The sequence below is a fragment of the Ammospiza caudacuta genome, chromosome 15 (assembly GCF_027887145.1).
Source record: "Ammospiza caudacuta isolate bAmmCau1 chromosome 15, bAmmCau1.pri, whole genome shotgun sequence".
In the NCBI taxonomy this organism is placed as follows: domain Eukaryota; kingdom Metazoa; phylum Chordata; class Aves; order Passeriformes; family Passerellidae; genus Ammospiza; species Ammospiza caudacuta.
The window spans coordinates 17803093-17816458 of NC_080607.1; the positions used below are offsets into that span (position 1 = coordinate 17803093).

At 48.3% G+C, this 13366-nt stretch overlaps 1 protein-coding gene across 8 annotated transcripts in view; it reads left to right on the forward strand.

The window, feature by feature from the left end:
• The first annotated feature begins 2678 nt into the window (after positions 1 to 2678).
• Positions 2679 to 13366, forward strand: part of BCAS1 (brain enriched myelin associated protein 1) — a 34492-nt gene continuing 23804 nt past the window's right edge. The window contains exons 1-5 of one of the 8 annotated variants that reach the window (XM_058814755.1): positions 2687 to 2786; positions 3267 to 3410; positions 5525 to 5598; positions 5688 to 5769; positions 11518 to 12026. In XM_058814755.1, coding sequence (XP_058670738.1) covers positions 5530 to 5598; positions 5688 to 5769; positions 11518 to 12026 — 660 coding nt within the window. In that variant the 5' untranslated portion in view covers positions 2687 to 2786; positions 3267 to 3410; positions 5525 to 5529. Of the gene's footprint in view, positions 2787 to 3266; positions 3411 to 5524; positions 5599 to 5687; positions 5770 to 11517; positions 12027 to 13366 lie in introns of all 8 variants that reach the window. The other 7 variants (XM_058814754.1, XM_058814747.1, XM_058814753.1 and 4 more) reach the window with 7 other exon arrangements.

Below are 13366 nucleotides of genomic sequence, written 5' to 3' on the forward strand. Positions count from 1 at the left end.
AAAGAAAATCTTTTAGATAAACAATTAATAAACACCGAGACCGAGACAAGATCAGAAGTCTCTCCTCGTCCTTTGAAGCGTCGGCTCTTCAAGGCCATCCCTGGGCCTTTCCAGGCCACCTAAACAGCCAAGAAAGCGATACAGGTGTGCTTTCCTTTTGCAGTTCAAATCTCTGCTCCCCCAGAGAGGAGGATGTGTGTGGTGATGGGCATGGGATGTCTGGGTGATGACATTCCACCTCATGTCTGTCCCCAGGATTATGGATTTTGTAATGGACATCAGGGATTTCAGAGTGCCAGCACCCTGTTTTGGGGTCTGTCAGGTGTGGAAGCCCCAGCTGGGTGACATCAGTCACTGCACTGCCTCAGGTTTTTGGAAACCTCCTCTAAGAAGGTTGAACTGACAGTGTGAGGTTCAGAGGGTCACAGAATGCAGGAATGCAGGCTGCAGGTGAAGAACCAAACCCTGTGGACCTCAGAGGGGCTGGACTGGGCTGGAATTCAGGCATCTCTCCCTGCTAGGATCCAGGATCCATCAATCCATGCAAATGCTGGGCTCTGCCATCTGAAAGAATCCATGATTCACTCCATCCATCCTCTTCTGAGAGAAACATCAAAGCTGAGTCAACACCCCATTTATATTTTGTTCCAAATGTCAGAATCCCACTGGAATTTTTCCCAATTTTGCTTTTTGCTCAGCTGCTCTGCTGCAGGTTCCCTGTGCCCTCCCTGCCAGGGGGGTTTTGCTGCTGGATAAACCCTGGCAGATGGAAACCCTCAGCTCCAACCCAGCACCAGCATCCCCAGAGCACGTGTGGCACGGGCAGGCACACACCAGGACTCATCTGCTCCTCCACTGTCAATATTTGAATGCTCCTGGCTCTGGCTCTGGCTCTGGACAGCCATAAAGAAGCTGGGTAATCATTGCTAATTGCTGGAGCTCTGTGCCATTGATGAGCAGGAAGTTTTATGCAGCTGTCAGATGCACGAGCTGAGCATTTCCTGCAGGGGAGGAAGATTTATTTGGTGACAGCTTCATTGGAGATTTTTAGAAAGAAAAAAAATAGCATTTTGAGGGATGGAAAATCAGGAAAGCAGCACAGCTTCCCGTGCTTTGCAGAAGATTTTATGTGGCTGTCACCCAGCTAAATAATTCCCAATTTGGCAAAATAAAACTCACTGTGTGCCCCTCTGTCCGTCCTTGATGAAAACATGGGATGGCTTTGAAATTACTCAGAAAGAATATTAAAGAGCTGAAAGACACCTCAAAGAATGGATGGTTCATTGTCCACACAACTGGGGAAAAGTAATCAGGATAAAGCTCACCGTGATGGCTCAGTTCAAGGAAAAGCCTTTTTTGGAGGAAAAGGAGCACTGCAATTCTCATATTCACAGGTGAAGCACATGATAATCTGAATTATTTCCTTCATGATGAATATTAAGGTTTTAAGGCTGAATTTGAAGGCATTTTAGGAGCAAATAGATCCATGGAAGGCAAAATATGGTGCAAATTTGTAGTGAATGTAATGAGTTTCTCCTACAGAAATGAAGCATTTCCAGAATTAAATATTTACATCTTGCATTTCAAAACCACTTCACAATAATATTTTAACCAAGGGAGAAAACCCAAAAAATAAAAATAAAAAGACAATTATTCCAGCATTATTGCACGGGGGAGTTGTTTCACAGCCAGGCTGGAGTTCTGTGCCTCAGCCCAGGGATAAGCTCTGCTCCAGGGACCATTCCTAAATCAGATCTGTCTGTGGATGGAACTTTGAGACTGGACTGGTGGGATGTCACCTGAGCTTGTAGCAGACAGGGATTTGCACCAAGATATAAATGAGAAAGATGCCTGACCCAGTGCTGGAGGGAAAGAGGGAATCAGGGTATCCCCTCCCTTCCCACGCCCTGCTGAGGGGCTGGGTGCAGATTCCTGCTCTGGTTCCATCCCTGCAGGTTCCTCATCACCCCTGAAACACCTGAACCCTCCCCACCCAGCACAGCCCTCCTGACAAACCCATTTTCCTCTTTTTGCCATGATTAATAACAGAATTATACCCAAACCCATAAAGAACTCTGAAATCAAAGTGCCAGCTGGATGATGCAAGCAACTCAATGGTGTTCCCTTCAAACCATACAATTGGAAATTCTTTCTTGCTATTTTGCTTGCCTGTGGAAACCTTTGTAAAGCCAGGTGTTATTGGCTGAGGTGCTGCGAAGACTGAGAGCAAAAAGCTCTCCCTGCTGCAGCCACCCCAATGTGATGTGGGCTCTGTGACTCACCCGAGGGAGCAGCAAATGGTGACAATGGCTTTAAACAGCAGCACTTGGTCAGTGTGCACACCGTGCAGGGGATTGGGAACCACCCAGCCTGCACACTCTGCGTTAGGAACCACACTGACAACAGCAGACAGTCCTGCCACTAAAAGAACTTTGGGATTTCCCTGCATTTTGGGGAAAGCCCGCGTCGGGAAGGGGTTTGTGGGTGTCACCGTGCCCAGAGCAGGCGGTGAGGGCTGCCCCAGGGTCAGGGATCCCCAAGGGCCTTGGAGCAGGTTTGGGTGGCCAGAGAGCTGGGAAAACACCTGGGGAGGGCTGGGAAAACACCTGGGGAGGGCTGGGAGGGGCACGGGGCTGCTCCACCCCGGCTGTGTTTGCACCCAGTGTTTGTGAGCACTCCCCGTGGGGACAGGGACAGTGGCACAGCACTCGGGGCTGGGTGAGCGGCACACCCATCACCTGGACCAGCTCCAGCTCCCAGAGGCTGTCCCAGCCCCTCTGCCCCAGGTAACTCCTTCAGATCCTTCCTATCCTTCATCTCCTTCCTTCCTCTGTGCAGCTCTGCTCTGATGGTTTGGCTTTTCCTTTTGCATTTGCTTTTTGCTGCTCTGCTCCAGCAGTCCTGCCTGTGCTCTCCTGCCCAAGGGTCCTGCAAGTCTCATTTTCTGTGTTTGTGTTTTAAAGCACCAGCTCTGCCTTTCCCCAAAAGCAGCGCCCTGGCTTTTCCTGCACAAAGGGAGCCCAGGTTTGTGGCAGAGCTTTCCTCATCCACTCTGGGACTGCTTGCTCACCTGGTGGCGTTGTCCCCTCCCCGAGAGCCCAGGGCGTGAATGTTTGAGCTATTTTGCTTTTCCCACTTGGAGTGGCTGAAGGAATTGTATAAAAGTGTCCCGGGAGCCTGAAGGGCTGCAAGGCAGCGTGTCCTGCATGCCCAGCCCCTGCCAGGCTGGCTCCCAGGCGCTGCTGGGTGTTCCTTGTTTGCCGTAGGTGACTCATCCCAGCTCCTGCTGTCCCTCCTGCTGTCCCACCCTGCTGTCCCTGTGTGCCCACTGCTGCTGCCAGGGCTTAGAGCCACCTGCTCTGTTCCCTATCCCCATCCCAGGTGCCTCTCCCTGCAGAGCTGCTCTCAAGGTAAGCGGAATTTCTGAACTCTGCACTGTTATCAGCCCTTTCTTCTCTCCATGTCAATAGAGCTGAAAATTCTGCTTTTCCACCTGGACGTGGCCGTGTCCTCAGGCTCAGCTGGGTTCCAAGGGCAGGGAAATTGATTGTTTTCTGTGATGTTTAAATGCAACATATGGTGGGTTTTAGGGAGGAGTTAGTTGTGGGCTTTTGGCATTTACAGACATGGGTGATATTCCCATGTCTATATTCCCATTGCAATATTCCAGGCTGGTCAATACATCAGGGAGGGGAGGCTTGGCTGCCTTTAGCAGCACACAGCGGATCATAGATTTTGCTATATGTCATATTTTCAAAGTTTTTACCATTCTGCCAGCACCAAACTAACGATTTTTGAGAGAGAGAGAGTGAAAAAGGAGGATTTTCCCAAGCCTTGAACTTGGCACGCTATGGTGCACGCAACATTAAAGCCAATTAAAAATGCATTTATTTTCCTTTGGAATTATTTTCTGCATTACAATGGAAGCAGCGAGGCATAATTGGGGAAAGGGATTGTTTCAGAGCTGTAGAAGCTGGTAGTTCATGTTCCTTTTGGAACCAGTCAGGCTGGATTCCAGCTGGCCTGAGGGAAGCCCACAGGGAGAATACCCTTGGAGCTGGGTGAAAAACCTGCACCTAGAAAGGAGCCTCAGGACAGGAATTACTGATGACTTATAGGGGCTTTCCTCTCATTTTGAAGAATGTTCTTGTATCAGGATCATCTCTTCTCCCCTCTCAGCCCTCCAAATTCATCTTCTCCCATAAATTTGTCACATTTTCTCTCACAAAGTGAGGAGGTCCTTTCTGCAAAGCCCTGGCACAGCTCCAGGGAGGAGGATCTCTTCACATCCCTCTACATAAAGGTGTAAGGTGGATCTCCCTCTCTGCAGACACCCAAACTCACCTGGCTGAGTTCTGTGGCCCTGCCTGGGCAGGGGCTGGGTGATCTCCAAGGGCCCTTCCAGCCAAACTCTGCTGCAATTCCCTGATTATCCACTCCAAAACCACATCATGAGAGCTCCTTTATTTGCCTTCACATTGGATAACTCCAACTTTAAGTCACGGTGTATCAAATGAGAGAAAAATGGATCTGAGCACATCAACAGAGGCCTGAGCACTCTGGGAAAAACAAAAACCCATTCCATGGGAATGCCAGGGCTGGGGCTGCTGTTTGTCAGCTCCGGAGCCACACGGGGACAGTCAGCTGCAGGAGCTGGCACAGGGCACAGCTGCGACATCAGCTGCCGCTCTGAGTCATTCTGTGTTTGGATCATCCCTGTGCTGCTCTCAGCTGTCTATAGGTGGCAGTGACCTGTCATTTTTCTTTAAAATAAGGCAGAAGCAGCACACATGGATGTTTTCTAAATCACACAGGGGTTTGGGGTGGAAGGGACCTTAAAGCTCATCCTGTCCCATCCCTTCCACTGCTCCAGCCTGGCCTTGGGCACTGCCAGGGATCCAGGGGCAGCCACAGCTCCATCCTCTCCATGAGCACAGCAGAGAACAGAGCTTGGTGCTTTGGGATCACATTTGGGATTGTGCAGCAAGTTTTCCCATTTTTAGCAAAAAGCCCCTCCTGTTCATCTCCATCTTTCCTTGAGAGAGTTCCTGTGAGGGAAAATGTTTTGAAATTCCACATGGCTGCTCCATGTTTTGAAATTCCACATGTGTGTGTTTTATTTCACTGAGAATAATAAACTGGATTTTAGGAAATGGCTGAGCGTCCCTGGAGCAAAGTCTGCCAGAGCTCAGAGCCTGTGGCCCCTGCTCTGCATCAGCTCCTGACAACTCACCTGGAGTGAGGAGCTCTGCATCAGCAGGAAGCTGCAGGGGCTGAGAATCAGAAATACTGTTAGAAATCTTTTTCAAACAGGAAAAGTTCGTTGGCTGGTGGCATTTTGGGAGCAGCTGTGAGCCCTGAGCACGATGGGCTTGGGGCAGGCTGAGGATGGGGCAGGTGCCCCGGGTGCGGTTTCAGGGATTTTAACACCTGCCCCCATTGGCTGTCTCTTAACTAGAATTGTGAATTCACATTAATGACACAGAAAGGGTTATTTGGGGTTTGTCTCTCCCCCACCTCGCAGCAGCCATGGGGAATAACCTGAGCGTGCCAGAGGAAGCTGAGGATGACAACACCTGCACGGTGAAGAGTTTCCAGGTGAGCAACCCCATCCCACACCCCCGGCTGCTGCCAGCGCAGTTTTCACCCCTTTGATGCCCTAAAAACCCCGTTCTTTGTTATTTCAGCCTCTCCCCGAGTCTCCCGATGGTATCGCGAACGGATCCGCGGTGTTTGCTCAGAGCCCTCCCCCGGCAGTGAATGGTGCAGGTACGGACTGGGAAAGGGTTGGAAATGCCCTGGGGGAGGTTGGGATTGAAGGAATAATGAATATTCATGAGAGGCTTTGAACTGGGGATGGACCCGTGCTCCAGCTCTGACTTGGAAACGTGGCTCTGCAGAAGCTGCAAAGTTTAAATACGGGAAAAAAAAAAAAAAAAAAAAAAAAAAAAAAAAAAAAAAAAAACCACCCAAAAACCCCAAAACCATTAAGGACTTCTTTCCAAAATTAAGGAATACTTGAAATTTCCGTGCTGAGAAAAATACTTTATGGTTTATTGTGAACCCTCTCAGTCTGTCACAGGCACTTGAAAAATCTAAATTTCGGTAAAAATAATCAAAGGCTGGTGTGGGGATATGCAGATGGATCTGATAGCAGCCCAGAATCTCTGCTCCGCGGCCCGAATTTCCCAGTGCCATCCCACCACAAGTCACTTTAAGCATTGCCTACCAGCAAAGCCTCTCTGTGCGGTTTTTTCGGGTGTAAACCAGCAGAGTTCTGAGGAGGAAATAAAAGCCAGATGATTTTCACTGCCTGAAGACCCAGAAAATACATGTACATTTTATTCCTCATATGTAAAATGAAGCATATGGGACTGCTTTGCTTAAATGGATTACCTAATTAATCAGTTTAAGTAGCAAGTTGAAAAATTAGACGTTCCTGTGTTGATATTTCTTGTATTTTAACTTTTTTCCTGTTTGAAAAGCAGTTTAAATCATTGAGATACCATTGAAATCTCCATGTTTGTGAAATGTAATCAAGATTTTGGAGAAATACAAGTGATAGAAGTTACTTCCAACTATGTTTTCATAGTATTTCTAAAATGAAATACTGCAATAAATAGCATTTTGGGGGCACAGAGTGAGGATTTTAGGAAAAAATAAGGGAACTTGGTTGTATTTTCAGTAACAAAAGCACTTGGTGAGCAACAGGTGGAGGGGCAAGGTTGGAACTGGAGGTTTCTGTCTCTGATTTGCATTACACAGAGCAGAAATGCAGCAGGAGGACAAAACAGCAAGAATTCCTGTGGGCTTGGCTGGTAATTCCATGCAGATTGAAACATCTACCTGCTCCTAGAAAGAATTACAGAAAGAAAGGAGTTAAAAAGATTACAAAGGAGAAAGGTTGAGTGGAGATGCAGCTCCTTTGTCCCAGAGGATAAATCCCATTCAGCAGATGCTGCTAGCAGCCAGAACCCAGCAGAAATCCTGAAATGTGAAATATTTCAGAGATGCTTTTAGAGAATGATCGTTCCTATTCTTGCTGCTGACTCCTCTGACCCTATTTCCATTAATTTCTGGAAATCTGCAGGTAAATAACAATGCAAGTTAAATTAGTGAAAAAAGATGATTCCCGGAGCAAAAATTTATTTGCATGGAATGATGGAGTAAGATGGCAAAAGGATTTTAGTGTGCTCCTTCTTTTTCAAGGAAGGAGGAGAGTTTTATTTGTTTTATTTTGGATTTGTATTTGCTGCAGAAATTCATTCAGGGCAGTTGTACCCTGTGCTGCCCTGCCCTGCTGGAATTCCTGTGCCAAATGTTCCCTTGTAGCCATTAATGGTTTCTTCATGGCCATTAAAATATTTTCTCCATGATTATCTGAACACCAGGGGAGAAAAAAAGTGCTGTGTGGCTCTAATTCCATGGCTAAGCAAAATATTTGTTTGTGGCTGGCTTGTAGTCAGAAGAGAGGAATGAGATGAGCTTTAGGGTCCCTTCCAACCCAAACCATTCCATGATTCTGTGATATTGCATTAACCATTGAGCTTCTCTATTTTTTACTAAATCATGGAAAATATGTTGGTCTAATTTGCCAAATTCCAGGGAAAAATGAGTTTTTACAGAAGAGGGACTTTGTGTAGCCACAAAATTTCCTTTTTGACACACCCTGATGAAGGGAAGGGGACAGAGAGACAAATCTTCTGGAGTGTGGCTGCCTTTTGTTAAGGAGTTGAAAGGCAAATGCTGGAGCAGGAGTAGTCTGAAAAGCAGTTTGTAAATTGTGTATTGATTTTCATCTCACAGCAGCTTTTAATCTCAGTCACAACGAGCAGCTTTGATCTGCTCAAAGACCTGGCCTAGAATTTGGGGTTTTTTGCTTATCTTTGCAATTCTGCCTCCGGATTGAGGAATAAATCTGGGGGGAAAATGGCACTTGTGTGTCTTTGAAAACAAAAATAACACATATTTTTCACCCAAATACTGGAATTTCAAGGCTTTTGTCCCTCAGTTTGCTGTGCCTGTTCAGTGCAGCCCGGCCCAGCTCTGGGATCTGCTCTGAGCAGAATTTCCTTGGAGCAGCTGGAGCTCTCCTGACACAGCACACACACACAGAGCCCATGGCAGTGACATTTTCCAGGGCTCCCATTCCTTCCATGATAATTTGAGATAAAAGGAGCTCCATGGGTTCCTGAGCTGCTGCTTGCTTAGCTGGTTTTCTTAGTGCTGAGCTTCTACCCCTAATTTTGAGCCCAAGCCAGTTTTCCTGTGGTTAATTCGTTATCTGTTACATAAAGCAGAAGTTCAGCATCTCTCACAATTATTTTCCTATGGATATTGTTTCTCCTTTCTTTAGCTGGGGAAAGGTTTTTGATTTTTGCTTCCTTCCCAAGTTTCCAACTATAATTAGAAGTTCTTTTTCAAACTTTACTACAGGAGGCTCAGGAAACTACAGCTGGTACTTGGTGGCCCCAGCTGAGTATCTCAATAGGTGCTGGAATAGCTGCAATTTGCACTTTTGCTGTGCCTGTCAGGGCATTGAAACTGAAACTGGTGCTCATGAAATATCACAGGAGGACATTGCTGCCCAAGGACTTCTGCCATGGAGCTGCTTCCTTAGAGGAATAGCAGAAGAAGAATGCAGGGAAAAAAATAAATTCATGTGTGCCCAGAAAGTGGAGATCTCTTTGCCTGCCAGAACGGGCTGTGCTGGGGAGCACTTGGCCCAAAACATCCAAAAAAGAGGGAGCAAAAGGCTCATTAAGAATGATCCAAGGGCAGCTGTGGCTGCTGTCACCACAGCCCTGAGGGTGCCACCTGTGCCCCTGCTGCTGGCAGGGGTCTGGGTGAACGTCCCTTGGGGTGATGCTGGCACGTTCCAGCACTGTCCCACTGCGCCCCAGCTCGGGCAGGAGCTGCTAGGGAGGGCCCAGAGGAGGCTCCAGCACGGGCAGAGGGATGGAGCAGAGCTGGCATTGCTCACCTGCACAGGAGAAGCTCTGGAGTGAGCTCAGTGTGGCCTGGACGAGCTAAGAGCAAAGGCGTAGAGAGGATTTGCAAGGGATGGAGGGACAGCACACAGGGAATGGCTTCAAAGGGACAGAGAATAGGTTTAGGTGGGATATTAGGGAAAAATCCTTCCCTGGGAGAGTAGGAAAGGCCCTGGATCCCTGGCAGTGCCCATGACCAGGTTGGACGTTGGGCTTGGAGCACCTGGGACAATGGGAGGTGTCCCTGCCATGGCAGGGTGGGGTGAGATGGTCCCCAAGGCCCCTTCTAACCCAAAGCACTCCATGATCCTGGGTTCATGGAAAACCCCATTCATGGAAAACCCCATTTCTGCTCGCCAGGAGCAGCCTGGGCTGTGGGGCAGGGTCCCATGGGGACACCCAGCCATGGGATCAAGGCTGTGGGCAAAGGAACCTCCAGGCTGGGCCCTGGGCTCTGCTCTGCTCCTGGGATGTGCCCAGGGTCCCTGGGTGCTGCCAGGCAGGACAGACACAGATTTCCACTTTCTGGGCATACATGAATTTATTTTTCCCTGCATTCTTCTTCTGCTGTTCCTGTAAGGAAGCAGCTCCACTGGAAGCAGCCCAGGGCCCAGCCTGGAGGTTCCTTTGCCCACAGCCTTGATCCCATGGCTGGGTGTCCCCATGGGACCCTGCCCCACAGCCCAGGCTGCTCCTGGCGAGCAGAAATGGGGTTTTCCATGAACCCCAGGATCATGGAGTGCTTTGGGTTAGAAGGGGCCTTGGGGACCATCTTACCCCACCCTGCCATGGCAGGGACACCTCCCATTGTCCCAGGTGCTCCAAGCCCAAGCACTCCCCAAGCAATATCTTCCTGTGATATTTCATGAGCACCAGCCCAGGACCTGCTGATGCTTTGTGGGATTGTCCAGAATCCCTGGCAAAGTGGGAAGCTTGGGGGAATTTTGCTGTGAAAAGCCAAGGGGTAGCTTTGAAAGCTGGGATCTAAAATTGTTCTGTTTTCCTAATCCCAAAGAATTTCACACTGAAGATCTGAAGATGTGTTTCAGTCAGTTATTTTTTGGTATCTGGGGTTTTCTTTCTCTTAAAGGAAAATGTGAAAGGCATAATATTGACTAGACTATTGCAATTATAATTTGAAATAATTTCAATTTTGCATTGAAACTGACAATTTCCCTATTCTAATTCAGCAAGTTGGTTTGAGCCTGTCAGTTTTCCACGGTTATAATTAAATACATCTAAATTCATCCTTGAAATGTGGTGATGAGTGACAGGGAAATCAGATCCATATTCCAGCCCAAGCAGGGAAGAGAAGCTGGAGCTCAGGGGAGCTGTAAGATTTGCCTCTCAACAAGACCCTTTTAAATTTTATTTTATTTTTATTTTATCACATCACATCATCTGTGCTTCCAGCCACAAAATAGATCCAAGCAAGATTATTTTTCTTTTGTCTCTTGTTTCTTTTGTCTTGTGCAAAGCAGGAGCTGCCTTTTCCTGCCTGTGAATCCCATACCAGGGATTTTCACCTCAGCTGTGTTATCAAAGCTCCATTGTTTTATAAAATCATAAAATACACTTTCAAATCAAAAGGGGTTTTGCATCTAAGGTGTGATGGCCACATGGAATGATTTGTGTGAGTTTTGGGAGAGGAAACGTGATTCTGAGCCACAGTTTGTGAGAGGAGAAATGTAAAATGTAAAGAGAAATGTAAGGCTAAGAAACCTGGCCGGGTTGTGATTTATCAGTGCTCAAATCAGGCTCAAAATAACCCACAGGCCAAGGAGAGGTGCAGGCAGGAGCTGCACTGAGGAGAGCAGGCAGCAGGGTGAGAAAAATGAATGAAATCAGTTGTGAGTGCACAGAACTCCTGCTGGGAGATTGGCCAACCAGGAAACGGGATCAGTCCTGGTGCTTTCCCTTATTTTTGTTTCTTTAGCTTTGACAGAGGAGCAGGGGATACACTGATATATAACTGTCTCAAGTTTTACCAGTTTTGGGGTTTTTTTTGAATATCACTGATTTTAATTTGCTGTCCACTGGGCTCAGTAGTGCCAAGCAGAGCTGAGATCTGACTTTGGCGCTGCAAGGGGGTTGTGCAGGGGGTAAATTCACACTGAAGTCAGGGGTGGCAAAAATCAACTCTGGGGATCAGCAGAGGGTAAAATGTGCACTGATATCAGGGTGCAGGGGTGGCAGGGGAGCAGAAATCAGCTCTGGGGGCTGAGAGCAGAGGGTAAAATGTGCACTGATGTCAGTGAGTGGCAGAGGAGCAAATATCAGCTCTGGGGATGAGCAGAGGAATAAAATTGACACTGATGTCAGGGGTGGCAAAAATCAGATCTGGGAATGAGCAAAAGGTTAAATTCACACTGATTTCAGTGAGGGCTGGCAGAAATCAGCTCTGGGGCTGAGCAGCAGCGCTAGGGTCCCCCGTGCGCCCTCAGACCCAGCTCACCCCACCACGGGTGCCTGTGCCCATGGTGCCCACAGTGCCCGTGGATAATTCGCTCTCTCTCCTGCGTTACAGCAGATCCCAGGGCAGCAGCAGCCCAGGATAACGCCGCCGTTTCTCCATCGGAGCCAGCGGAGCCAGGTCCCGGCGGTGCCCGGGCGGGCGGGCAGAGCGGCGGGAGCGCTGCCAGCAGGGCCCCGCCAGCTGCCAGGCCCCGCTCCCTGCTGCCCTTCCCCTGGGCCGTGCCAGCGCCTGCCCAGCAGCCAGCGGCAGCTCCAGCCCCCGCAGAGCCCACCCTGGGTGCCAGCAAAGGCCCGGGTGAGGGCACAGAGGGGCCCGGGGCAGCCCCCCAGCAGGGAAGCCATAAAAAGCCCGGGCAGGCCCCGCTGCAGGACGCGGAGCTCGCGGGGACAGCCGAGGGACGCGATGTGGCTGCCCCCAAGGGCAGAGCAGTGACACTCCTGGACAGGATCTTCAGGCTGGAGAAGGGCACGGCGAGGACAGCAGGGGACACTGAGCAGGGCAGGCAGGGCCTGGACGTCCCCAACGGGAGCATCGCGGCCCACGGGGAACCGCTGCGCAAGGCAAGTGCTCCATAAAATAACCTTTAATTCCATTGTCACCGACAATTTCATTGTCCCCACTGCCAGGGTGGGATAACTCCATGTGGGGTGGGAACGAGTCAGTGTTGCCCTGAAAATGGCCACAGGTAACGCCCCAGGACAGAGGTGTGGAGGATGAACCTGTGGCCAAGGAGTGAAGCTCCGTCTTGTGACTAAATCCTGACCTCCAGTTTAATTCAATTTATAATTCCCCAAAAGGTTTGGGCAACACGGCTCCAGCTGCCAGGAGGAGCAGCTGCCAGCTGCAAATGAAAGCAAAAATACCTGAAATTAAACCAGTTTCTTGGAGTTTGACTCTGGATGGGTTTCTAAAAGTTCTTTGGTGTGTTTAGTGCCATTTTTAAAATAGCTCTACTTCTCTAGCTAGGGTACCCTATTCAACAAAATAAGGAATATTACGCAGCAATGATTTTTATATTCCAGCTCATTGTGGTGTTTTAGTCAAGGAAAAGTGGTTCATTAGAAATGATTTTACAGGATGAGAATGTGATACAAGAAACTATGGATCTTAACTGAAAGAGCACTCTGGTCAAAGGAGTTGGAAGTTAATATGAGTTTAGATTTTGCACTTCCTGCCAGACCTGATGTATAGTATATACAAAAGGTATAATTTTCTGGGAATTAACCACAGAAAAGGCCCATCCTCTGAAAGGGAGTACAGGAATTGGTGATCAAACTGAAACTCTGTCTAATGTCAGGAACAGGAGGGAAAACCAATGTGTAAATACCACTTTAATAATTGCTTTTATTGGCTAATTCAGGCTTACAAATAAGATGGTGTTCACTGATGCTCTGGGTAGTGTTGAACTTAACTCAGGAGATACTCACTGCTTATGCTGCCAGCATTGCAAGTTGCCCCAAAATTCTTTTGTTTTTAATCTTTGTTTTCTCTACATTAGACTTTCTCAGATTCGAAGAGCACATTTCTTGTATAAATGTACACATTGTAATATTTTCCTCAGGGTTCATTTTTAAGAAGGAACAGTTGCATTTTCCATCCCTGCCCCTCAGGAGTGCTCCCATCACAGCTCGGGATGCACATTTAAAGAGCCCATTAAGGCATTCAGCACCTAAGCAGGACAGGGTGGATAATTTGCAATGAATCCTCTGTTCAGGGCACACTGGCACTTCTGTGTTCAGCCTCTTAGAATGGAGCTTTTCAACACCCCAAATTCCTGCAGATACTTTTGACTGCCACACACAACAAGTCCTCCCCGTGGCTTGCAGGAATTGTCTCTCTTCCCACCAAATGCCAAATTCTCATTTCCTACTTTGCTGTCACTGCAGTGCCACTGCTGTCA